Raw genomic sequence first — 27,512 nt, 5'->3', positions numbered from 1 at the left:
GCATCCGCTGGTTTTTGACGTCAGTGCCTCTGAACCGGCCGCACTGCTGTCACGCTGCGAGTCCGAGCCCAAGGACAACGTCGAGACATCACTGTGAGCGTGATGAAGGGGAGGCGGCTTCGCTGGCAGGTGCCACACGTGCTTTTACTCATAACTCCAGTGTTTCTATTGTTTTATATATGAGCTTGGACACCAATTAGCGGCTAAGTATAGCTAAGCGGCCACACCAAAGATGGCGCTCTGGTTGCAGATGGAGAGCTTTGGCCAAAAGGACAGTGAGGTGCGAGGCAGCCATCCTGGGCATCGGGGCGCTCACGACAGCCCTTTGGCAGCACCTGTCCTGCGTCTCCATGCTCATCCTGTAGGGGGCGACGTGGCAGGTTTACCCACAATACCGAAGCCAGAGGTCGGGGCATTTGCTCGCCTCGCGGCGGTGACTGAAGTGACCGGCTGACCATCTGCTATCAGCAATCTCCCCTCCCAGGGAAAAGTCTGCTGTGGGGGGGGAGGTCACTTCAGAGCCAACTGCTGCCCGGTGTTTAAACAAGCGAGACGGGCTGTACCGAGTCTCGCTGACGGAGAGGCATGGCACGCTTTAATTAAACGTGGCAGTGGGGGGGGGCCGGCAGCCAGGTCCACGGGGAAGTGCCGCGGTGCCAAACTTTTCAAATGGGACACTCGAGGCGCTATCGATTCATTTTTAATATGCGCTGAAAATAAAACAAGCGCAATACCCCCCCATCCCCAAAGGCTAAGATAACACACAAACAAACGCTCTCGCCGTTCTGACTTTAACACGAAACAGAGAAGATAAAACGGGGGCAGATCTGAAGGAGGGTCACCATCACCCCACCGGATAAAAAACCATTTACAGCTGCATGACCCAGAAAGGGTCACGAATGCAGGCGCGAGGCGGCAGCGGTGCGGGACCCGGCAATCAGGAGGTGGTAATGCAGCCCTGAGAGGCAGCTACTCTCCGGGGAGCGGGACACTCCACAAGCCGGCCCTTTTCCCTCGCATCTTACACTCATTCTAAGCGCCCTTGCCGGCCCGGGAAAATCCGAGGAAGGAAGGCCGCAAACTCGCTTTTCTTTTTCATCTAATAAATCACCTGCCGACTCTGGTCAGATGAAGTGACCCCCTGGGACTCACTGGCGAGGATGGATACTCATGCAGCACGCTGCTGTGACAGGGCCCTTCCGCCAAGGGACTGGCGTAGGAGCCGCCTCTGCGGCGCCACCTCTCCCTGATCAGCAGAACTGCGGCGCCAAGCCCAAAGGCAAAGTAGAGGCAGCTGCCGAGGCAGATCTGACGACTAGATGTACTTATAGACACATTTTCCAAAATATGTTTTCAATGTCATTGTTCTATCACAATCACATGTTATATATTTTGTTTATTCTTTTTAATTTTCCAAAACTTTCCTGACCCTGCTTCAGACTAATGTAGGTCATGAGACAATCCTTTAGGGGTCACTCAAAGGAACGACACTCAGCACTGATCAGCAGGGTTGGGAAAAAATATTGATTTTATGATTGATTATTCATATTGAATTGAATCGTTAGCTTGTGAATCGAAATTGAATCGAATCGGGGCATTTGTGCCGGTAGCCAGCGCTGCTGATCAGTTCCGCTAACTGACATATAACGATGCGTGACTTTGAGCTGTCCCATTCCTGCTCTATTTACACACATAAATGGGCTCTGAAGATGTGCAGCAATTAAGGGAGAATTGACAACACATGCATGGCTGTCTGAACCCTGCTAACTTTATTTTTTAAATAAAATTATTATTTTAATTTTAAGTCTTTCCCATGGTGTTTGAACCCTACACCTTCTGGTGTGGGGGGGACACAGTTTTGCGATATGTGAGGGTTTTCTCCTCATCAGCCATAAATCGTGACACGCAGACACATGACGTTTACATTATGGCATGCGACAGGGCGATTTACGAAGCTGGTATGAAGTATGAAATATTACATTTGTGTAGCTGAAGCCCGAGAAGCATTTAAAAAGGCACAACATGCGTGTCATGATGAACACTACTAGGGAAAGAGCAACCACAACCAGCGGGGTACAGGGACAGCAATGGTGTCCGTAGGCATGCGGAAGGCGCCCGGGGCAACTGCAACCATGGCAACGACACAACTGCTGCTATAGTCAACAGGCTCAAAGTGGGGGGGGGAGGGGGGGGTCCTACTAATACGAATGGAGTGTAATCAGGCCAGATCACACAGGTACTCTGCTTGACCTCCTGGTTCTGTGGCCATTCAGACCACGGCGAACAGACCAGGCAGGAGTTTTTGTATTTAATTCAGATGAGAAATCCACATAAATCTGCCTTTGGCCGAAATAATATTCAGTGAAAATGATTATCATTATTAGACCGAAATGAAAATAAATGTGCCTTGTCTGATCCAATTTGGTGACTTTTAGAGCTTTCAAAGAGCTCTGTGTTTTATGGAGTAGGGTTCTGGGCGCTGCTGGGGTAGGCTGTCCATTACTGTGGGGAGGCACATGCTTCAGAGCCGATGATGCGTATGAGGGTGATTTTCCTCCGCCTCCCTCTAACACTGCCACAGGCAGCCATAATGAGTGGCAGAGTTTTTTCGACCTCCCAATTAGACTTGAGAGTCTCATATTTTACAAAAAAATATTTGTCAGATTCTAAAATTATGTTGGTAAAAGCCCATTTTTCAACGTGAAGAAAGTGCAGAAAACAGGGTAGAAACCCAGAATTGTAAATCCTTAATATAAAGGGTAAGACTTTATAAATTATATGTAATTATAGAAAGTAATTATAGAAAAAAAAAAATATTGTGCTCAATATATTCCAAAATATTACATACATTTAACACATACCTTATTATATTCTCACTTTGAACGTGAAGGATAGTTCAAGTGTGAACAATTTTACATCTGAATAATTTTAGAATGGAATAAAATAGTTTTGGAATGCAATTACAGCTATCGGAAAAAGATATACAGTTCAATTTAGTAATTACAGAAATTAAACCATTTACAATTAGTTTTAATTTGTTTTGTCCTCATTTGCATTCGGGCCCATAATTTGCCGAGAAGAGTGCTCGTACTGTGGTATGAAAGGACTCTCTTTACACGCAGAAGCAGTTCACACATCATGAGACCTTTTCGGTGATGCCAGTGCAGTTGGCAAAACTATACTTCACACCAACCATTGTTTTGACAGCTGCCGTCTCTAAATAAATGAGGTTCGCATGGTGGCGGAGTATTAGCATCAGCCCCACCAATGCCGGCGCGGTCACAGTGACGTGATTATTCTACATTACACGCGGGCATGTCGGCATACACGCATTCATATGAATACCAGGGCACTGGCTCTTAGGTAACTCTGAGATCTTCGGCAATAATCCCTCACTGAAAGGTGAAATATGAATTTAATATCTGCCACTATCACAGTACATACAGCTTATAATGACTCAATATGTTCAATAATTTAATGTTTTAACTTTCATCAAATGTCTCCTGTAGGCAGCTACCCACTGAAGAATCTGTAAAGTGTTGTGTAGAGCAGTACAAAAGCTGTATATCAGGACCCAGAGACGGCTGAAAGCTTCTGTCACCTCCGTCGGCTCCCTGGCAGTAACTTATAGCTTTTAATGTACGACGGCGCACAACAATCCAATTTGAGACGGCCCCTCGCAGGAGGGATCCAGGGGCTCAGGCCACAAACATCATTAGGGACAGTAGTAACCGGATTGAGCACAATCGCGCGGTCAGATATGGGTTCGAGTGCAGCTGCAGAATGGAAAGGGAGCCTGTCAATAGGTCACAGTTGATTAAGTTTCCTAATGGGCACTATGTTGGTCATCCCTTTTCTAATACACCATACGGATTTCGAGCCACCTAATGTCTACTACAAATGTGTTCAGTGCAGGCTAATGGTCAACCATTTACCCTGTAATTATGTAAACAACCATTTGCGATATATTAAAACCACAAAGAGTCTTCTTGTCTAGGAATTGCATTAAGACTGTTTGAAATACATAACTACAGTGACGAACCGCTAAAGCAGAAAACATGACGTGAAGCCCCCAGTCTTAAATAAAATGAACCACTGTCGTAGTGTCACCAGAGCAAGAGTAAAGAAGAATCAACAAATCTGTTATCTTCAGATGAGGTTAATCAAATAGCATTTAGCCTTTAGAGTGGAGATGCACACTGCTGGTTGGTTTGGCTGACCTCTTTGCCTCATGGAGAATGAGAAAATGGAACCAGGCAACCCGCTTTGACGTCGCCCGTCACTTTACATGAGGTGACGGCCCAGCGATATGAGGATCTTCTCAGCAATCCGGGCTGGACAGATGGGTGGGCAGGCTGGGGCAAGTATCTCCTTCCATGTTAATGTTGTAAGACATCAAAGGCAAGTCAATGCCCATGACCATCTAGAACAATAGGTGATGCATCAGGGGTGAGAATGGAAAATGAGGCAGGGTTAATACCAATTCAGAAATGGGCATTGGGGGGAAAAAGGTACAATCACACAAATACAGACGGCAGGACCTCTGTATGGTGCAGAGTGAATTACTCAGTAACACAAGCAACACAGCTCTCCAGCCGCAACTAACAGAAACGCAATTCTGGAGTAGGGCAAAAACATGGAGGATGCTACCATCAATCTAGACAGAACAAGGTCGCAGGGGATGTTTAATAGAAAGCCTGTCCTTTCAGGAAGGCGATGGGAACATTATGTTTACATTTTTAATTATCTCACACTCAAAGGCAGCTGACGGCTTTTATAGCCGGATTTTTTACTGCAACAATTCAGGTCAAACTACTTGTCCAAGGGTACTGCTTCAGTGTAGGTGTGCTGTGACTCTATCCACAGACCTTCAGAGTACAAGCACACGTCCTTAACCGTGATGGTAAGGACTGCTGTATCACAGAAATGACAGCATGGGCTTATGCGTGATGGGTGAAGTCTTACTCAACTCTACTGAGGAACATGTGAGAGCAATCTCCCTTGCCGGTCTCTAGTGCTGATCCTTACCATAAACTGCTGTTTATGTCCATCTCCAAAGAATAACCTCTCTTAAAATCCCTGCCTATATCCACCTTTAGAAAGAAACCTCTTTAAAGGTCATCGCTCATACCCTGTCCAACGCTGATCCATTCATGCAACTTCCAACAGGCTTGGGGGAGGAGCCTGGAGCCTATTCCAGGTACCATGGGGCACAGAGCAACAAGAATCACATACATAACCATGCACTATAGGCCAGGGGTAGGCAGCACTGATCCTGGAGTCCCAGCTTCCAGCAGGTTTTCAATCCTACCTGATGAGTTACTGTCTGCCTGAGATCAGGTGTGGTTCACCAGAGACTAGGGAGGATGGAAAACCTGCTGGAAACTGGCACTCCAGGATCAGGGTTACCTGCCCCTGCTATAGGCAATATATGGATACCAATTAACTTAAATGCAGTGCCCAAAAGGAGTCGATGCAGCTCCCAAGAGCAGCCATGTCTTTATAAAATCTTTACTGACTATTTGCTACTTAGCATCATTTTAGGGTTTTTATTGCAGCCTGAGAGTCTTAGCAAATTATACCGTGCTTTAAATTCCAGGATCAAATTATTATTACTATTTAAAAATGATTATTTTATGGTCTACTGCAAGCAGCTGTTTAACCTTGGACCCTGATAAATTCGGCAAAGTATTCCGGCAATCTTCCCCTGCGACTCATTTGAGCAACACAGAATGTCACTACACCAAACAAACTGCAATCTGTATTATTTTTGCAATGGCTATTTTTTCCTCGCTGTGCTCGGGCGCTGTGTGGCAGTAATGAGGGAGGTCCAGTCAGTGAAGTCACCTGTGGATATCATTTTGCTCTCCCCGGGCCACCTCACCATGGGCTAACAATGTGGCGCGGAGGGGACCAAGCCTTGATCACACATCAAAGACCCACTGGGCAGAGCATGATGCTCAAAGTCTATTTATTGCTAGTACCTCTGACCAAAATCAGGACTTCACATTTTATTTATTTAGCAGGCAGTTTTACCCAAATGTCATATATTTTGACAAAGCAACAGTGAAACCACCCTGCTAGCCCAGGGATTAGAGCCAACAACCTTCTGATCACAAGCACAGCATTCTAACCCACTGAGCCACACACTGCACTGTGATGCTGCGATACATGGCAGTAAAATTTTAGTGCGTCTTTCAGCCATACAAGGGATGATATAACTTCATTATTTTGGCAATTATGTTAAATGCAAGTATGTGAAAACCAAGTATTTGTCCTGAAATTCCATTTTTTGCACAGTTAGGCAGGATCAGCAGAGGAGTTACCCAAAATAATATCAGCTCTACAGGGAAAAGATTAATATAAATACATTTACATTCAGTGGGAGACAGAAAGCTGACATGGACACAATTGGGGTATGGGTCTTGGGACTGGTATCTCTGCCCGGGTGCATGTTATAGGAGGCTAAACTGCCAAGATATATATCCGACTTACACATACTGGGAACTGGGAATATGAGGACTACATTAATACTGACAATGGTGATCACCTGATTCTCCCCCAGGAGAGATGCTTACACGATTTCCACGGATTCAGTTTTGCACAAAATCAGATGCCAAAAAAAAAAAAAAATCACCAATTTACACAGAAAAGCTGAAAAAGAAGTCAGCCGTAGCTGCAGTCTGGCATCACCTGCTGAATTATTGCTGTAAACAAAAGCTTGAGTACGATGCAAACAAGCACCTGGATGCCTATTATTGCAGTTTTCGTAGCTTTGTTAACAGTTCTGGACTATAGACAAATGAATGAAAAACCAGGTTTCCACAGTTAGTCAATTATCCTGACTGGCACGACATGGCATTCTGAGAAAAGAATAAATTATTTGACATGTTGATTGAGTGCAGCACAGAGCTGGATGCGCTCCTGCCCTCCAGTCAGCGATACCTCCGTAACAGAAAAAGGCAGGCCTCTCGAATTGATTCAATTGGCAGCTTTTTAAATGTATTTGTTTAATGCCGGGCTAACGGTTTTAGATACAGTGTTAGCCACAGCACTGAAAAGGATCACAGTCTCTGCGATGGTACGATATGCATCTCCTATACCATTAGTCATATACTGCATCCATGGGCGTAAATTATGGGGGGATGGGGATATCAAAACCAGCCAATACAACCCCCTGGACCCCCTGAAATAGAGGGAGACCTCAACCCTCCAATGCTCAAGCCAAAGCTATGCCTTTGACTGCATCTATATGTCTTGAAATTAGTTCAATATTCATCCGAACAACTTAGTGTTAAAAAAAATTACAGTACAGCAAACGGCACCCCTAGTATGTTTCCTACCTGAAATTATACATGCTAATTTATTTTATATACATACTAATTTATTTATAAATTGTTAACATTGGTGTTAGCATATCCATGTATACAAATAAATCATTTCTGTTGCATATAATATGCAGTTTAATAGTCTGTATCTTACTGGATAATGAGGTCAAGCTATTCGATTAAATCCTAAACTGTAAAATAATTTTAGAATTATTTCAGAAACATACCAATGTGCTGAAAAGCAATTCATTGAGGAAGTTGTGAACCACACGGTTAGTTTCCTGGGAACTCATGTGTAGAGGTGAGTGTTTCTGATGCAGAGCGTTAGTTGCGGAAAATTATTCTTATTACTTACTTGATCTAATTGTCAAACACTTTAATATCCCCTGCCATGTATAAAATATTCACGTGAAGACTGTGATGGCAGTTATTTTAGGCTGGGTTTTCTAACCTGCCGATGACCATAGACCGGTATACGTTGTGCAAAAATCACACAGATCAGTAAACTTAACGAGGACCGGTATTAGCTGTTAACTTGGCTGGGGGGGAGGGGTGTGTGTTGATCCTCGAGCCATTTTTTTTTCTAAAGATGCTCTTAAAATGCTTAGCAAAAGGGGTGACACTTGAAAATATATAGGTTTATTTTTGGAACTCGATCCAGCCCCTCGCCAGGCCCCCAGTGTGCCGCTGCCTGGTGGGTTTCCTCAAACCCCTGATGAAATTCCCCATTTTATCACTGACCTCCTGAATTTAAAGAGCATAGACTACAAGCAGTGCCTAACAGCTGCCAGTACACCAGTCACTCTTGCAACCCTGTGTGACAAACAGAAGCTGAAACGGTCGCTCCTTTAGCAAATCGTCTTGTGGAAGGTATCAGGGATAGGGAAGTGTGTGTTACTGACAGCAGGGGCATGGGGGGGCACGGATACTGAGGCAGACTCGGGGGCCCGGCCCTTTATAATTATTTGTATTAAAGGGCCACTAAAATTGATGTACTCTGGGAAAAGTATACCTCCATTCTTTAAGTTCTATGGTGGGGGATACCCCCCCACCCAGCAAATATCATATACCATAGGGAACCCATATTTCATCAGATTGAAAATGACAAGCCTAGCAGAGGGCCCAAGGTGACATTTTGTCAGGGGGCCCAGAATTTCTATCTGGGTGAGCATCACACACACATAGTTCCCTCCTGCGATTCCTATCAAGAGCTCATGCATTTCTAGCAGGCCACTGTATGCGTTCTTACATTGTTTATTTGAATCCTTTGTTTATTTCTTTGATATTTTAGAACATTTGACTGTTTTACCAATGTCAAACTGTGTCCAACTGCTTTAATTTCATTAAGAGAGCAAGTCAATACACCTTTCATCCGCTTCTGTGGACCACATGTGCTGAAGATCTTTCCAAACAAAGCTAACTTACTATGTCTAATTATAAACACGATTACGGGGCCAGTCACAGCTGTGCCAGACCAGTTAATGTCCAGTCAACAAGAAAACCTTGAGCAGACTCAGCATACTCACAATCCTGCTGTGAGTTTTGGAGATTTGACCACGTTGAGCTTCCTATTGACCCTGTTTGAACGATTGTGGCCAATAAAATGTCTCCTGCTGTTAGGTAGTTAGTTATCAGGACCTTGCTATTGAACGGCGCCCTCTGTAGGCCAACATTAAATGAAACATCTGGGTCTTCAGATTTGATATAATGGCAGGCATTCATCCTACCGATGCCCTACCAAAGTACTGCATGCAAGCACCTGTGTCCGTATTCATAATTAATTTCGCTCTTCCTCTGGGCATGGAGGCTGTGGCTAAGGGCCCTCAGCAGGTTCAGCTTCAGATGCTTCGCTGCTCTCCACCTTCAGCAGCTGCTGTTTTCTTTCCCACTTTACACTGAGACCCCTGGAGTGGCAGGTGAGAAGGACACAGGCCCCCCAACCGCCATCACTGCCGCTGACGCTGTTCCTCCAAGCTCCACTTAGGCACACAAAAGCTGAAAGATCAGCGGGTGGTACTAACCACAGCGCAGTGCCACTGCCGACCAGCGGGGGGCAGCGCCAGAGTCAAACACACAGGTGAGTGGGACGCATACACATACAGTCACACACACACACTCAGAGATGCACAAATGCACAGACACACGAAGTGCTGCATGCCCTGCTGAGTTTTGTTTCAGCAGGTCCTGCTGGATTAATAAGCAAAATCATGATACACAATATTGCATTTCTGAGCAGAACTATTGTACGCATTACTGGGTTTCAAAGCAAAAAGTGATAAGACATAAAAGCAAAATTAATATACGTGCAGTCTAATTATACATGGAGCCTTTCAATCCAGAACTCATGAAAACTAACTGGTGACTGTTTTCTGTATGTAATCTGTCTAAGATAACAAATGAACAAATTCAATTTTCTCAGCAAAGAAGATGATTATTGTCTAACAATAGAGGATATTAAATGGAAATACGAAACAGCTGCTTCCTAAATGCACCTGTGGGGCAGCCACTTTGGGGTAATGTCTTCTGCAAGGTGAAAGTGAGACCTTTACCTGCCACCTTACATTGCGTTTTAAAAATCCATCCATCCATCCATCCCTCTCTTTTCATATTATCCTGGCCATGATTTGATTTGACAAGCTGTATTAATATCTCAGTTCTGCATCTGAGCACAAGGCCGCAGGTGATATATAAAGAATCCCTTATTAAATGCTTATTAAAGTGCTGGCTGTTGTGGGGGGTGCAGTGTCACGCCATGTGCCTTGTCTGATGACTGATGGTGTCAGACCTCACGGGCACAAAGCACAGACGTCGCTGCTCTCACTCACCCCCATTACCTTCACCTGTTACCAGTGGTTCCCAATTCTTCATCAAGATGTCGTTACTGTTCAGCTTTGGCTGAGGGGGGGGGGGGGCTCTGAAGGCGCCCAGTGAATCAGTCACACTCGGTGTCGCCGTGCCTTAAAAAGACAGTGACGTGATGGCCTACAGCAGTGAACATATACGAGGCTCTTCCTGGACGTTTAACGTGGGCGACAGACGGCAGCAGGTTTAAGGCATGAATATTTCAGATGAGGCTCAGCCACTGGCAGTTAGGCTGCTGTCAAGGACATCAAAGGACACAACAGGAAAAACTGGATTCTCTTAATTAGATTCAGAACAGTGTGATTCAATATGCTAAAATTATATATATATATATATATATATATATATATACACACACACACACACACACACGTATCCATCCATCTTCCCACCGCTTATTTTGGACTGGGTCAGGTGGGCCTGGAGCCTATCCCAGGCTGCACTGGGCACTAAGCAGGGGACCCCCTGGATGCAGTGCCAGGCCTTCACTGGACACACACACACACACACACACACACACACACACACACACAGTATACTACTGCATGTCCTTCTAGCAGAGGAGAAGACCAAGAAACCCAGAGGCATGATTTGAACCATGGAGTCGCTGTGCTAGCCCTGATGTATGTGATTAACCAAACTAATTCAGTTCATTAAAATTAATTTGTACAATGCAATGATGTTCATCCATGCATTTGGTAAAGTCTGTGTCGACATCTGTGTAGGTAACTGCCGGCATTTCCTTACTTACGATTATGTAATATGTTCCATGTACATTAACAAACATGCAGAATATTCAAGCTGTTCATAATTAACGTCCTTTTAAACTTCAGGATTATCTCACTGGCCAGCACTGCAATTTCCAATACATGCCCTTGTGTCATGTTTCATAATTTTACTCATAAAGAACTTGTTTTTGACAAAATAAACTAAAAGCGTAGTCTTTAGCTTGCTCATAAAAATTTCATTACACCCTCGATATTTATGTATTTACACCAGACTCTTGGCATTGTCCCACAGTAAGTATTTGGATGTGTTGTTGGGCATTTACGCCAAAATCGAGGGGAGGTGTGGGGGGGGGTGCGGGTTGAGAGGCAGTTCCAGATCCTTCCGGCAGTATAAGTACTCCCCCCCCCCCCCCCCCCCCCGATATTTGCCTTGCTTTATAAGAGGCAGCACTGCAGTTCATTTGCACCAGTTTGTGGCCTTGCCCTGGACACACGCAAGCACTCAAACAAGCAGAACTCTCCAGAACGAGGTCCTGCCTCACCCCGGATGAAGCTGCAGATTAAGGAAGCTGGGCCTGGCCGACGGCGATGCCCGTGGTGAATACGTCTGTACTGGGGTGACTGCCATCATGTGGTCATGAAGACCGCTTCAGACTTCAGTGTCATTGGCAGGAGACTGTTGCAAAAATGGACAAGTATAGCACTCCACAAAATTCTTCACAACCTGAGAAGCGATTAATTAAGCCCTAGATGAGAAGGGTGATGAATTAATACATAATAATGTTGTTATCTAACTGTGGGTGTGAATGTGACCCATTCAAGTTGCTAGTTTAGTAAAGTCTTCTACTGACCCTGATGCCCACTGACAATATTATTCATTTTGAATGCGCTCTCATCGTCTGCTGTGAGGTGCAGACCCTCAAAGCCTCGCTGAACATGACTAATCTTCACACAAACAAATTATTCATGTTTCCAGGGTACAGAAAGGTCCACACTTAGACTCAGAAGTCTCTGCATTGAAAAGAAAACTGCTTTCTATTGTCACGATAAAGCGTTAAAAAATATGAAAGCTACGCAGGATTCTGAATGTCAAAAGCGCCTTAGGAAAAACAGTAATTATAATAAATTTTGCTTTGCACGTACAAGTGGGTTTTTAACTATTGCATATTAATTGATGTTTATATACAAGCCTGTTAGTACATCTGCGGTCAGTTTGCTTGAGGGCCTCTGAGTTGGTTTAAGGGGCTTCTCCTGTCCAGAGAGCGAGGCTGACCCGCAGGTCTGGCCTGTGTCTGTACGGCGTCTCCGAGCCCCTGGCAACAGACTAAAGCGCCTTTGTTTCATAGGGCTGCGTTTGGCTGGGATTTTGTTCCTCAGCCACCTGCAGGAAGATGCTTCCCCGTGTCTGGGAGGTGCCTGTGACTTGCTGCTTTCCAGCGGTGAAAAATATGTTTCTCGGACCTCGGCACCGAGCCCTCCTTCACAGCGTCGGGTTATTTTGGGATTTGAGGAGAAACTGGCGCGGATATAAATTCAGGGAACACGCGTTGACTGCCTCCCAATCTCTCTGCTCAGCAAGTGCATTAAACAGCCTCTAATGCTTTAATACTACTTACTACAAAGTAGGAACCTTTTTAAATCAAAATAATTTACAGGCAAATACCCCAAACATCATTACTTTCCTCGTTATGTCTCATAGAGATCTTTAACGTGATTTTTTTTTTTTTTAATGAATTAACTTTAATGGAGAATTTTGTCTGCTGGGTGCGGCCAAATTTCAGGCTGAATCCCACACAGATCTGGCGGCCTCGGGACAGCCTGGCCGCAGGGCTTGCCGCGAGGAGCTTCTCGCTTTCTGAGTCCCGCCGCCCGTGCGGCTGCTAGCGGCCATGCTTTACATCGCCTCCCGCCACACCGCATTTCTGTGCACGCCGCATAGCTCGCCGTTTCCGCTGGTGCATTCACAAAGTGAAAAGGATACGGATTGCCGCTTCGCCGTGACACTGCCTGTTGTGCTAAATATATAAAGCTATAGGCTGATAAAGTGAGTCCCCGGAGCCTTCAGTGAAAATGAAACACAGATTAGTGCTAATCCCAGCCAATAGCTGTGGATGAAAGGAACTCTTTTCAGAAAATGTCATTTGGCCAAGTAAGCGGCAAGGACACACTCCACGGCACACTGGAATGCATGCCGGAATACAGAAGATTCCAGGGAGCAAAGCGTGACTTCAGCCTCAGGAATAACGTGTCGGCACAGACGGACTCACTCGCTCGAGTCCTCCTGTCTGGTTAAATGATTGTACCATTTTAGGGCTTGGTTTAAAACCAAACGCCAGCGTCATTAAAAAGTACTGCCCAGAACAGACAAATAGATACGTGCCGTACATTTTTTTCCAGAATCCCCACGCTCATCCAAGGCAGCTGTTATATGTCAGGAAGTCGGTTCTGTAGGAATCTGGCGCTGCTCATCCGTGAGGTTTTAGGCTTTATTTCTAACATTTCCACTGAGGTGGCAGTCACAGCCTCTGCAGAACATCCCCCAAAGCCTCGATAGGACAGCTGGAACGCTGAAGAGGAACACTGAGATTATCCCTAAACTGCCTATACCCTCACGCACCATAGGCTGGTACACTGGTATCCTGATAAGAATGCTAATTCTTTTAGTGGACCCACATACTGATGATGCTAGGTGTAATGATCAGTTAGCCAGTGCTAACCTGGCTAAGCTATCCAGCTGGTTCCCCTCCTCTACTTTTGAAGTAAGTATTCCACTCATGGTTGCTTCTCTAATGATGTCTTTCCTTAAATTCCCCTGAGATGGAGTGTTTTTCAATACCAAGAACACAAATATCGTACTTGTCTTCCTGCCAAGAGCGGTCTTGCTAATTTGCCTTCGAACTTCAGGCGCAATGAATCATGGGATTGGTCTCGTTTGGCGTGGATGCAACAATGCATCCTTGATATTTGGGGCGGGGCAAGAATGACATCCTGGGATTATTACCATCCTCCATACTTCTATACTTCCTCTATACATCCTCTGTACATACGATGGAAGATGATGTAAAACGGGGTACATGACAACACAAGTCCGGTCAAGCACGCACATTGAGAAACACCACGTTCACTAGCTACTACATTCCAGCTTGCTTATACAGTGTAAACATATGTAGAGAAGCCTACTGAGAAGAGCTACATTTTACAGGATAGTCATTGATGTGTTCTGGTCATTTGCTGTAAGAATCCAGTCCCTGATAGCTGGGGGGTTTTAATGATCAGTTACTTTAACTGTGAGTGCTATCATTTGGTCAAATATCAATAAGACGGCACCAAAAAGCGTACATGCCCTCCACAAACTCATGGCTTCAAAGCGTGAATTAATCTCATTGCTTCTAAGGACTGTGCCTAAAATGAGAGATGCAGAAAAACCATTCACAGCAAAAACAACACTATATAAAAATCATAAACTAAATTGCTTTCCCACTTATAAAAACAGAAAATGTTGTGGTACAGCACGTAATTCAGCTGAGGCAGGCTACAGAAACTGCTCACGGGCTACAGAAACTGCTCACGAGCTACAGAAACTGCTCACGGACTACAGAAACTGCTCATGAGCAAACCTGCCTGAGGCCCGAGGCTGCGTCCGGGCGGCACGCGGGCATCCGCAGCGGCCCAGATGGCACTGCCACACCGTGTCTGTCAGTTTGCTGGCCAAACGGTGCCCCCAGAAAAAAAGGCCTCAGATGTGCATTATGGGAAAAGTGTCAGCTCCACATTGCCTGGCAGTGGTGCGAAAAGCGCTCCTCCAACACTTGGCAGCATCACAAGACATTTCAAAGACGCTGCCAAATCAAAATGGTAAATTCCCCCGCCCATCGCCCCGAGCGCAACAAAATAGTTTGTCACTGGTCCATTTATTTAGGTTATTTGAACATGCTGCATTGTTCATATTGTTCACGTTCCCTCCCCTCCTTCTGCCGAAGCGGTAAACAGCGTGAGACTCGCCTGTTCAGAGCCCCAGCTCAGCAGGTGACTGGTGACGTCTCCAGTTTGAGAAACGCTGGTCCTCGGCCGCCCTGCTGCTATTTATAGCCACGGAAGCACTTCACAGCTGCAATCTGCATTCGCAGATTCTGAGGCAGCTCCCAGCTGACCTGGGGGGGTGGGGGGGATCGGATGGGTGCGGGGAGAGACCCGCTAATGTCCGGAAGGACCAGCTGGGGATGCTGGGCCGCCCCCGTTACAGCCCCCATGAAATCATGGCACCCTGGGGTGAGTGTGTACCCCAATGGACTTTTGGACAGCAGGTGGGTATTATATCATCTGTAGTGGATTTGTTGGCCAGTGGTGGCCTAATGGTTACGGAAGGGTACTTGTAATCAAAAGACTGCTGGGTCGAATCCCCAACCAGCAAAGGTACCCTAAGCATGGTGCTATGTCACAATGTCACATATGGGTTAAATGCAGAGGATGCAATTTGTTGTCAACAATTAATCACTTCACTGTACAACAAAACTTTGCCACCTCTGTATTAACTCTATATATAAAATTAATGAATAAAGGTGATATTAAAGATATTAATTCCAGATTACAAAATACCAGTTCATAGTTAAAGGCTTCTGATGCTGCAGTTATGAAGCTTAAGCACAGGGAGATTTTCCCTTTCTGTGATCCCCAATGACAGTATATTTGCGGGAAAGTTAACAATTACAGATAATCTGCATCCATATTTATGACATGACTTTAGAAAATCATTTTAGGTCCCAATTTTACAGCAGAATTCTTACCAACACTTACACTAGTGGCCAAAATTATGAAAACACTTTCTTTAGAGATTGCAGATCTGTATTTCAGTCACTCCAGTTTCTTATTTAATCATCCAATGCATATTTGTGACATACTTTGATTGTTTATAAACATTACTGCCAATATTTGTGTAGTAATTTTTAAAGTTTAATGCCCAAAATGCTAGGTGTTTCCGCAATTTTGCCACGAGTGTACTTACGTACTGCTTAAAAATGTACACAAATGAATGCACTTAAGCCATGGGGAGGCGCTGCAGCGCAGCACGGCTCAGGAAGGCTCCTGCAGGATGAGAAACACCTGGACCAATCAGCCAACAGCGTCGGCATGCCCCAGCGGGGCTGCAGCGGTAGGCCTCCTGCGGTCGCCGTGGACAGAAGGCCCAAAGAGCCAGCCACTCTCCCCACTGTCAGTGACCCTCAGACTGTTAAATATAGGCCTGCCAAAATATTAACGTTCATGCAGCCCCAAGTCCCATGAATCCAATCGCAAAGCTGTGTTTAATTTAACAAATAATCAAGGGAGCGCGTTTTCATTCAATAGGTGTCAGCTTGATGAATGCAAACGCCGGCTGAATGCGTTATTATGGAAGGGGGCTCTGGTCTTAATTCCTATCAGCGGGAGCTTCACGTATGAATAATTATGCTGCCATGGATCATTAATAAAATACAACCTGATGGCAGGCAACCTATACAAGAGTGCGCTAGACTGATTGCAAATTAGAGCGGGCCTTTTCTTTGAGGGGATTTATTACAGGGACTGGATCAACCAAAAGTCAGTCCTTCCTGTACTAATTTACTAAACTGAAGGCTGCAGCTTGATGCAAGACGAGTCAATTTGACAAGTCAAATTTTTATAGCTACCATAACTGTTTAGCATGCCTGTACTTCACTCTTCATCATAAACACACTGAGCCAGGGCTACCAAGATGTTTACAGAGTTGCATGCCTGTTCACTTAGCATGTGCCAAACTGCACAAAGAATCTGCAAGACAGCGTACAGAATGATCAGTGCATGAATCTGCATCTGAGCAGCCATTAGTGGCACAAAGACTGTTTTAAATTACTGCCATTCATGTCATTATTCTCCTCCATCACAGCACGCCTGCCCTTTCTGGTTTCCAGGACACAGCAGCAATAAATTACAGACACAAGTAACACTGTTTTTATATCCTTAAAAACAGGAATTAAACACAGAGCCTTCCGGACACAGTCCGGTGATCACATGTCACTGGCAGGGGGTGGGGGGGGGGGGGGGCAAGGTAATGTCCGACAAGATATCTAACAGAAGACAAGCAAAAGGTGTGTGCTGCACATGAATTAAACAGGGCCAAGAGGGGATGCTGGAAGGTACTCCATGAGCAATGCCCGGTTTGTTCTCTCTTGGTACTCCATGAGCAATGCCTGGTTTGTTCCCCCCACACTGCCCCCCTACTCAAATATTTCAAAAACATAAGTAAAAAAAGAAAGTAGCTAGTGAGTTGATTCAGAACATCATAGCTAGCAGAACATAATGCTTCAGCATTATGCCTTATTCCTAAATAAGGAAGAAGTTTATTAAATATTTAGTGTAGTGACTGTTTGTAGCCAACAGGGGGCCCACTAACCGTGGGGGCCCCACACAAATGCATGGTTTGAATGGTGGTAAGCAGCACCACTGACTGAAGTTCGGCTCACGTTGCCTGAGGTGTCATGTCTCACACGGCAGCAGGAAATACACAAACATAGCTGATCTAGCAGGAGCAACATCTGAAATGATCATAAGTGTAGGACTGAGGTGCTGAAGTGCAGAGGCTGCTCACGGCTGTGGGTCAATCCATGTCTCACTAATGGAAACTTTAATAATGCATGTCCACATTTTCACTTTCTGATACGTCACTCAACTCCAGAGTCGTACACGCTGCACAGTAAAATGCAGACATCAGTTTTTCAAGGTAAACGGAATTCCTTCTAACAAGCAAATAATGAGAAGGCTGAGTATGCAAACTTCATTCACAAATTGCAAATACAAATTCTTTTAAATATTGTGACATCTTTACAAAAACCAGAGAGACTTGAAAGCAAGAAATTATACTGGTTTACAGAAATTTTACAAGGCAAAAAAAACCTCACATTGTTTGGAAATATACCAAAACTATACTCAAATACAGTGGTACCTCGGTTCTCGAACTTAATCCGTTCCGGACTCCGAATCGAATCCTAAAAAGTTCGAGTTCTGATCGAATTTTTCCCATAAGAAATAATGGAAAACCAATTAATTGGTTCCTGGCCCCCCAAAATTAATAACAATAATAGATACTTTATTGATCCCTGTGGGACCCTCAACTTGCTCTTTTATAGAGTAAGTTGTCCGTGAAGGGCAGCCACCTGTTGGGGTTACAGGCACACAGGCTTAGCCCACTGAGCCACACGCTGCCCCCTGAATATTACACCTAAATATGTTTTTTTAAGCATTTAAACACAAAATGAACAGGATAAAGTGCATTTTTTTCTTAATGACTTCCAAAATGATAAAGATCTTATCCCAACATTACCCCTGTCCTGCCCCAATCGTCCGCTCCTTCCGTGTGCCACGCCCCCTCGTTAACCTTGTGTGGGATCCCCATGTGATCAGCTGTTTCTGGTTGTTGCCATTAGTCCTCTGTATTAAGTCCGCGTTTCAGTTTGTTTCCCCAGTCCGGTCATTGGGTGCGTTCGACTTGCTTACAGCGCTGGCTTAAAGCAACGCATTCTGATCCTGACGAAATGCATTACAGTTAGATGCATTGCCTCTCACCCAGCTGCACAAACTGGAACCGCCTCCGTGACGACACACCTTTGCCCTTATTGGCTGAAGAGTTTAGTTACATGCATGACGTTTGTATTCCAGGCAGTTCCGATGCATAATCTGCTATTTCTCCCGAATATCACGTAAAGCAGTGAGACCTGGTTTTCAGTTAATTTACCTGGTAAAATAAAGTTTAAATAAATTACATAAATGCTCTAATAGTACACGTAAGTTAGTGGTTTATTTATTGTTAGTTACTGTAATGTTGCGCTGCTTTATTTGGTTAATCGTCCAGCCTGTGAATAAGGCATTCAAGTAAGAATTACATTGTACAGTAGTCTGTACATGACGATAAAAACTTTGAATCCGGTCCATTGTTTGTTTTTATTATTACTCTGTAATCGTTAATTTGTTCGTGAATAGCAAACTTTTAGGTTGTAACATTTGTACAACTATTACGTAACTTTTTGGTGAGCAATGGCTAACAAAATGATATAAAGTACAGTATATTACCTAATACAGTATTTTCAATAAAATAGCATTATCACCAACAAGCGCTGCTACTACAGCAAATGCGAGGCTAGCTGACACTGAAGCGTTTACCTTTTGTTTCCGCTCAGAGACGTGCAGTGTGACTCATTTCCTGGCGCGTACAATTTATATTAGGTCAGCGTTCACAGGTCGACTTCTGATATTCAGATCGAGTTCTAGGTCAAACTGGTTTGTTCGACTTTCAAGAAATTCGAGTTCTAGTGAGTTCGAGAACCAAGGTACCACTGTATACACAATGAATCTCTGAGTAGATTATCCTGAGTCCCAAAAAAGAATTCAAAAAAGAAGTTTTCACAAAGAGCTTCTGCATCTTTAAGAGAATACACCTGCCCTCACACCACCTAAAGAAGCAGACATCAGTTGCCATCCCAATACCAGCAGATGACACACAATCTGCACTCTGCTGCCACTGTCTGCTTTGCAGGATGATTTGGGAACTGCACCTAACTTAGACTTTTTTTCATTCTGCTCATTTCTGCAGCAGGATATTTCGATGAGGCAATTCAATTTCAGTACTTCACTCCATCCCACGGAATTTCTCAGGAATGCAGAAAGTTATATGACCAGAAAACAGAAAACCTGACTTTCATTTGTACACCTGAAAACTCAAACCAAGTTGCTGACACGGAAAGAATATATTAGACTGTTTCAGCACGGTAAGCAGCTAAAAGTCTCAATATGAAATTCAAATGAAGCCGCTGACATAGTTAACAGCGAGCGCGGTCATCACGTTTCACATACAGATCTGTGAAATACAGGTGGGCACCTGAATTAATCAGCATGGCTGTGGGGCTGGAGTGATCCTTGATATATTTAAATTTGATATGAAGTCACAATAGTTCTAGTAAAAAACAGAGGTTTATAAGACCACAGAACAAAAAATTACACATTTAAGAAAAAAAAATCCCCCCCCCCCCTTCCCATTTTTACCTCAGCTGTTGTGAACATCATTCGAATCTGGGCGCATTACCAGTTGTTGAGTATTTCTTAAGGCTGCAGCAAATCAAACAGTAAAGGTTAAGTGGGCTGACTGGGTACATTTTGAGGCCTTCATGAAACGCGAAACCCATTAAAGTCTGGTTAAAATGCCGGTTAAAACTTCACCCCCCTTGTTTCCACGGTATGTTTCTGACTGCTGCTGCCAGAATTTGATGTACGTTGTCTCTTATAAGCAGGAAGGAAATTTAGCTATAAGCATACGGGTACGTAAGTGAGCGGCCCCCGTCTGAATGCAATGTGCTCCACATGGACGAAGCATAACATAAAGTGCAGTAACGAGAAAAATATGAGGCACGAAAGCCTCAAAACGTGGGGCATAAATCAATCAAATTTATATCCAGTTTTTGTTTTATATATCTCCACCAGCAAATACCCCCAGTGTTCCTTAGCTTAAGAGAGGCAAACAGGAATTATGGGCATTAGGTTTTCCAAGCATGCGCCAAATTGCCCCCAGATTTGACTCAGCAGTGGGCCTAGCGAGTCACCAAAGGCCAGTGGTGATGATGTAACGTTCCTGGGCCTGCCACGTCCTCTCCACTAGTCCACCTTTCCCGCTGCATGAGCTTCCATAATAAGTGATATGGGGCGTCTCTTCCGAGGACCAGCATGTGGGGGAGACCTCCCCCCTCCCTGCTGGGGACCCGCTAGGGTCTCTTTACTGTCCGCCTGGGTTCTTTGTAGCTGTTTCCCGATGCCGACCTGGAGATGCTCTCTCTTGGGCCGGATCGCTCACTCATGCCGCAGGTCGCGGCCTCATCGGCCTGCCGCCCTCAGCTCGCGTCTGGGCAGCTGGTGCTCCTGTCAGCATTTCAATGGTCCCAAGTTTATGACTTTGCCACCCCCGACTTGCGTGGCTGAGGGGCTGAGGGAAAACAGCTCCGGATTGTTCCAAAAGTCTCAGGGAATCTGCAACTCCAGACCCATGGAGGTCATTGCAGCGCTGATGGATCAGTATCCCGGGATCTGCTGCCTTTGGGATCTGCTGCCCTTGGGCTATGCTGTGTGAAATTAGCCACAGAGGTCCCCGTATGCCCCCGGGGGCAGATCACCAGCATGGATCTTACCACCTTGCTTGCTAATTCTGCAGCTGTCATGTGTGCCCCGTCAGTGTTGCCCCTTCATGCACAAATAGACCCCATCAGTACTGCCCCTTCACACCTGCACGGGCTGCCCTGTCACACTCACACGGACCGCAGTCATTGCTGCCCTGTCACACTCACATGGGCACTCATCAGTGCTGCCCCTTCATGCACGAACGGACCCTGATCAGTGCTGCCCCTTCACATTCGCACAGGCTGCCCTCTCATACTCACACAGACCCCACGCCCCTTCACGCTCGCACGGGCTGCCCAGTCACACTCACACGGACCCCAGTCAATGCTGCCCCTTCATGCTCGCACGGGCTGCCCTGTCACTCACATGGACCCCCTTCAGTGCTGCCCCCAGAGCAATGCCAATCAAAGCTGCCATCAACCGCCAGCCTGTGGTCCATACACCATGCAGCCATACCCATCATCGGTGCTGCCCCTTCACGCTCGCACGGACCCCCGTCAGTGCTGCCCCTTCACGCTCGCACGGACCCCCGTCAGTGCTGCCCCTTCACGCTCGCACGGACCCTTGTCAGTGCCGCCCCCAGAGCAATGCCAATAAAAGCTGCCACCAACCGCCAGTCTGTGGTCCATATGCCCTGCAGTGGTTCCCAGGCCTTTCAGCCATTTTTATAGTATGGACTGTTTTTGTTTCCTAGACTCTTCCAGTGTGTGTGTGTGAGGCCCAGTATAAAATATGAACCAAGACGTCACCATTGACATTTGAACTTGAATGAAATGTACTGAAACGCTCACTTTTCTCCTCCCAACAACTGCCGTTTGACTCACTTTAACAAAAAAAAAACATCAACGCAAACCAGCACGAAAGAAAATGAGACTTTGATTCAGCCCCGTCTGCTCCAACTCGACCTGTGTCGAGCCTTACGATCAACAAGAACACATGAACAGATACAGAATCCATTCAGCCTGATAAAAGACCCCTCAGTTCTCCAGCAATGGTCACATGTCCACGTGGGTCTGGATCACAACAGCAGGCACTTACACAGATCGCTCATTGACTCGTTTTGGGCACAAACTGCAACAGTCACCGGGGTGACATCAATTTACTGTACATGCGGGCACAGAGCCAGTGACGGAGGGGTCTTACAGAAACACAACTTCCTTCAGCCGTTTTTATGGATATAATCAGTTATGGGATCTGCTGTCACATATCAGCATGAACACCAGATTCATGTCACCCCGATAAGGTTCAGAAGAATCAAAAGGGTGGTGTGTGATGGATTTCCGCGTCCTGGGCTGGTTGCCACAATGCAAAAATGATGTATTCCAGGAGAGCTCAGAAGTCAACCTCAGCGTCTCACCACCTCGTGGAAAGTAAGCCCAATTCATAATGAAAATGGTACTTTGGGTAAAAACGACGGCAAACTTAGCCCTGGAAAAGCTGAATCCCGTTACACAGCCCTGACCTGACAAGCAGCTCTGCTGCGCTCTGGGGTCGGGCTTAACGGCCCGTTCGTTAAGTTTGGCCCTAATTCCACCCCCCTCCCCGCTACATAAGCTCATCGCCGCCGGCTCTCTGCCACCCAGCAGCAAGACCCGCGACACCGAAAGCGCCGTTTCCCCGTCACACTCATCAGAAGCCGGGACCGCACCCTCCATCCGGCCACTGAAAGGGTGCGTGTCCGCAGGTTCGGGACGTGTGCCCGCGACAGGAAAAATAACACCTTTCATGCCATAAAACGTTTCAGACGCTAATGTGAGCCAGCTATGAAAACAGTGCGGTTGGGCCGAACGGAGATTGAAAGCAGGGCTTCGGCATCCGAGCGCGAGCCTAGAGCTCCGTCCAAAAATGACGTAGCTACGGAGGAGGTCTATCGCCATCGCCCCCCATCAGCATGCAATAGCCTTAGCCAAACTCGGGGCTGTCCAAATTGAATTATCATTCATAAATATACATTTAAAAAACCCATTTGAATTGAATAAACATTTCTGATGTTCCGGCTGTCGTTATATTTTCAAATGTATGAATACTTTTGGTAACGGAGCAGACCGACATCTAACAACAAAGGAGGGCGCAGCATGAATGCTGGCAGCGAGCCTTGAATGTTTCCCATTTGCTGTGTTTCAGAACAGCCGCTATTTGATTTGACAAGGCACTTTATTCACAGTTATCAAGAGGAACGTCATGATGCCTTAACACGAAAGGGATCATACACTCAGACCTAACGTAATTCACTTAGCTCATTAGCTTAGCCTGTTTATTAGCAAATATTACATTATTTTGTTCCAGATGTTTGTTTTTGGCCATTACACTGACTGGTCAATCTCTGTTTTGAATTTCCCCTACCTCAGATATTTTTTTTGCCTCACGTTTGATTCAGAATGAACAGCTGTATTTATTTTATTTTATGATTTTCTTAAATTAGAGAGAAAATGTTACATTCGGTTTCAATTATAGTGAAACATCAAACGTGAACATATTCCACACTGGGACGGTGGACATTTCGGGACGCCAGGGCAGCGTACCTGTAAGGAGAGCACCTTTTCCTGGGTGCCATTCACAGCTTCCCTCGCCCTTTCCAAACCACGGGCCATCCTGGCTGCTTCGAGCGACAGCAGATCAAACTCCGTCCCTGTGCGCCATCTGTCACTATGAAGTATGACGCTTAAGTCGGCATGCACTAAGAAACCTTTGGCATGAACCACTAAGTTTACCGTCACGAATAAATGGTATGACTCCTTCGCTATAGAAACACGTTCTAACTTAGTAACTAATCCACTTTTTCGGAATCATCAGTTATACCCTAAGTGAAATTTGCTCCAGTCTATCCAAAGGTTGGCCCTTTTGCAGTCAACAAAAAAGTGGGGCAGTCCTTGCAGACCAGGTACAGAACTGTCACAGTGTTATGCTAACGGGTACGAGGCATCATCGTTTCGTAAATGCCATCGCTAGGTTATAGGTGAGGATACAGGCAACCTTACCGAAAAGCCATTAAAGACGGTAATATAATCGTCCCAACATTTTATTATAACTTTAACAGTTCATAATCCGCTTTGTACTGTGTTTAAATGACAAAATTCAGGCATGTAATAGCCTATATAATGAAACCGTGAGACAATTCACCACTCCCCGAACGATATGAACCAGCTTGCCAAGATTGTTATGTGGAAGAAAAACTGTTTTGCAAGTTTAAGAAACGAGGTATTTAGAAAGCCAGCTTCTCCTTCTACTAATGTGCTGTGGACTGAAAGGTTAGTAAAACATCAGAGACCCACAAGTGCATTGCCTGTTTGTAAATATGAAAAAAAACGCAGAAGTTTATATATAGCTTTAGTGCTTCAAAAGGTGAAAGTTAATGTAGGGAGAGAAAGTCACTGAAATTTAGCACACGGGCTGCTGCAAACCAAAATTAGCAAAGGTTGCGACTTAGGGCTGAATGGGAACAAGAGAAATGTGAAGATAATGCATGACTGTTATGCTATAAAACAGCTTCGGGCAGACCTGTCTCAAACCGCCACACGAGTAAAGCTACCTGGGGCTCGATAATGAGCAGGGGGTTACAGCTCAAGTGTACAGAGAGAAAAAGAAAATGAAAACAGTTAGGGTATTTATTTATTTATTTATTATTATTATTATTATTATTATTATTACATTCAATATTTATGAATTTATGACTGCGTGATTGACAGAGTAGTAGATTTAAATAGTCATCTGGCTGTAGGATTTGTATTGGACGGCATCCCGCAGTGATACGACCAAATCTCGACACAAACGTTTATAATAAGTCAACAAGTTCACCGATTAGTGCATAATGAGTTCATCGTGTTACTCATTGTCGTCGCAATACATTATTGGCATACTTCACTGCATCCTTACAAACTATGGATCTGACTCATAAATTTACATTTAATACAATTATCTGCAGGACAGAATGAAGTCCGCTGATGTGATTTCCTTCGTTAATGTCACATACACACTGCTCTTTTATTCACTGGGGGGTTGTATTTAAAGGAAGAAAACGAGAAGCAACCACTCTAATACAATGCGATGAATAATTTAATGTAATAACCATTTTTTTTCTGCAGATGTGCATATACATTGCTGGACTTCACTCGTAGCCTAGTGACCAATATGCATATCTATTATTTGCACAATATGTAGATTACATAGTTATTTTCTGCAGAATTAAGTATTTATAAAATGAAAATTGGTAATTACAAAAAAATACAATAAGGCCCTAGTACATAATTTGCAATCAAAGTTTCAAACAAAATAGCGTGTTTCCACATCTTATTGGTTTTACCCGTTATCACCTTTATACACTTCCATTTTAAACTTTTGAAACGTTTTCTTGGTTTTGTTTTTGATCACAAATAGGAGTCGAAACCTATCTCTGAGTATAAATTTTCAGCGAAAATGAATAGATGCATGCGTTCCAAATAAGTTGAAAACAATAAAATGAATAAGTTAGCGGTATAAAACAAATGAAACTGTGGCCAGCCGGCCAGTGGTATATAAGGTAAGAGGCGCGTTTCTAACGCTTATATTATGCGCAGGTTTGAGCGCACATCTTCGCGTGCCGCTATAATACACCGCATCCAGTCTGTCACCAGCATCCAGCGCTAAAAGCCAGGAATGCACCTTGCGTGCAATTTAATACTACATGTTTAAGTCTGAAAACTTAAAAAAACAAAAAAACAAAAAAAAAAAAAACATGAGCAGTTTTGCATATCGCAAATCGTCTTTACTCAAATAGATCTAATGACATCAGCGTTTTCATACAGAAAACCAATTCATTAGTCTGAATTAATAAATTGCCTCTTAAACAATACTATCTGCTAGTTGAGCGTTGGATAAATGCAGTGCATATGATAAGAGTAGCTAATTTCGGCCGGAATATATAGCGGAGACAGCGCATAAGTTTACCAGAACCACTGATTTTGATGCGCGAATGAGGTGCCTTACCTTGCTCTGCTCCAACTGTTGTCAGCACCTTAGCGATTAGAAATAATCCCGAAATGCTGAGAAAGGCTAGTATAGATTCAGACATGGCTGCAGAATGAAGGTCCCTGGTGCTCGGCTGCTCTCTCCCTGGAGTGGGGATCCAGCCCGGACGCCAGCGCTGTTATTCGGGGGATGCGCACTCTGGACGGGGCTGCTGAGCCAGAGAGAGCCTCCTCCGGTGCCTGCTTCCAGCAGGATCTCTGAGTGTATATGTGTGTGGCTGGATGGTGATGGAGAGAGGGCGAGAGCGAGTGAGAGCGAGAGAGCAGGCGAGAGAGAGAGAGGTGGACGGGGGGTAGTGATGGAGGATTTGGGGAGGGGAGGAAAGCGCACAGGAGGAGAGAACAGAGACTGTGTGTCTTGACTTTTCAATGCAGGGTACGTCTTGTCTGATCCTCCATCACACAAGTGCAGCGGGAGAGGCCAGCGGATGGGAATCTGCTTATTAATCACAGGGATCCGCCGAGCAGTCCCGCCACGTCCACATAAATCACGCCTATTAAGCGCCTATGGGTCCCGGACGGAATCGATGAGGATTACAATCGCCAGCAAACTGAAAACTAGTTTGCTTTTTTTTTTTTTTTTATTAAATGTTGATCAAAAACACGGGGAACGGTGCCGTTTTGCATCATTTATCCATTTCCTTCCCAACCTGTACAGCGAAATATATTTGTGTGTGTGTGTGTGTGTTATATACATATATTAGACACACTAAGCAATAATGAATTATTTCATTTAATTGTTTATCTAACACACTGACACATATATAAAGACTTATCTTTGGTTATGGTGACATCTAGACGCAGGTTAATACCACTAAGTGGGTACCTACAGTACGGCATTTATAGGGGGCGTGGTAAGCCACATGACATACGTTCCTGCTCATATTAAACACTTAATATCTCTCATAAGAACCCGGTCAGAGGTAAAAGATGCCACAGGAGCAAATATAGCATGGAAATGGATCTATATAATATCAAGGTCACCAGTTAGCAATGCAGTGTAAGCGGGCTGACCGAAAATGCAGTTTCAGTGGTCAAAACCTCAAAACGATGCCCGTAATTGAGATGAGGTGGCTGCTGTGACCCCCTCCCCTCCCCACTGCACCCTGGGTAATAATGCCGGCTGGCTGCGCATCGGGAACGCGCATCCGGGAGCGCGTCTGGCGCCGGGGTGGCCTCCGGGTGCGAGTCTGATTTCAGACTGATGACAGGCAAAGAAACACTGTTATTAAACAAGGCAAATGGGAACAGGAGTCATCGAGGAGCCCAGACCAGTCAATTAAGCCGCAGGTTTTTGGTTATGCAGTCAGATACAAACCCACTTCCCATTAGAAAAACAATGTGACGCCAAACGTCACTACCTGTAGCAACCTAATGTTTTATTTAATGACACTGCAATGACCGTGCGCACATCTCTGCAT

The 27,512-nt window shown here is 44.9% G+C and overlaps 1 protein-coding gene across 9 annotated transcripts in view; it reads right to left on the bottom strand.

The window, feature by feature from the left end:
• Positions 1-26,459, bottom strand: part of LOC111846094 (low-density lipoprotein receptor-related protein 1B) — a 342,141-nt gene extending 315,682 nt beyond the window's left edge. For 5 of the 9 annotated variants that reach the window (XM_072700926.1, XM_072700933.1, XM_072700927.1 and 2 more), the window contains exon 1: positions 26,051-26,455. In XM_072700926.1, coding sequence (XP_072557027.1) covers positions 26,051-26,135 — 85 coding nt within the window. In that variant the 5' untranslated portion in view covers positions 26,136-26,455. Of the gene's footprint in view, positions 1-26,050 lie in introns of all 9 variants that reach the window. The other 4 variants (XM_072700930.1, XM_072700928.1, XM_072700929.1 and 1 more) reach the window with 2 other exon arrangements.
• Positions 26,460-27,512: the final 1,053 nt, after the last annotated feature.

This window comes from Paramormyrops kingsleyae, chromosome 16 (genome assembly GCF_048594095.1).
Source record: "Paramormyrops kingsleyae isolate MSU_618 chromosome 16, PKINGS_0.4, whole genome shotgun sequence".
Taxonomy (NCBI): domain Eukaryota; kingdom Metazoa; phylum Chordata; class Actinopteri; order Osteoglossiformes; family Mormyridae; genus Paramormyrops; species Paramormyrops kingsleyae.
Note: the sequence above shows the minus strand (reverse complement) of the source record. Positions and strands in the feature narration are given on the sequence as shown.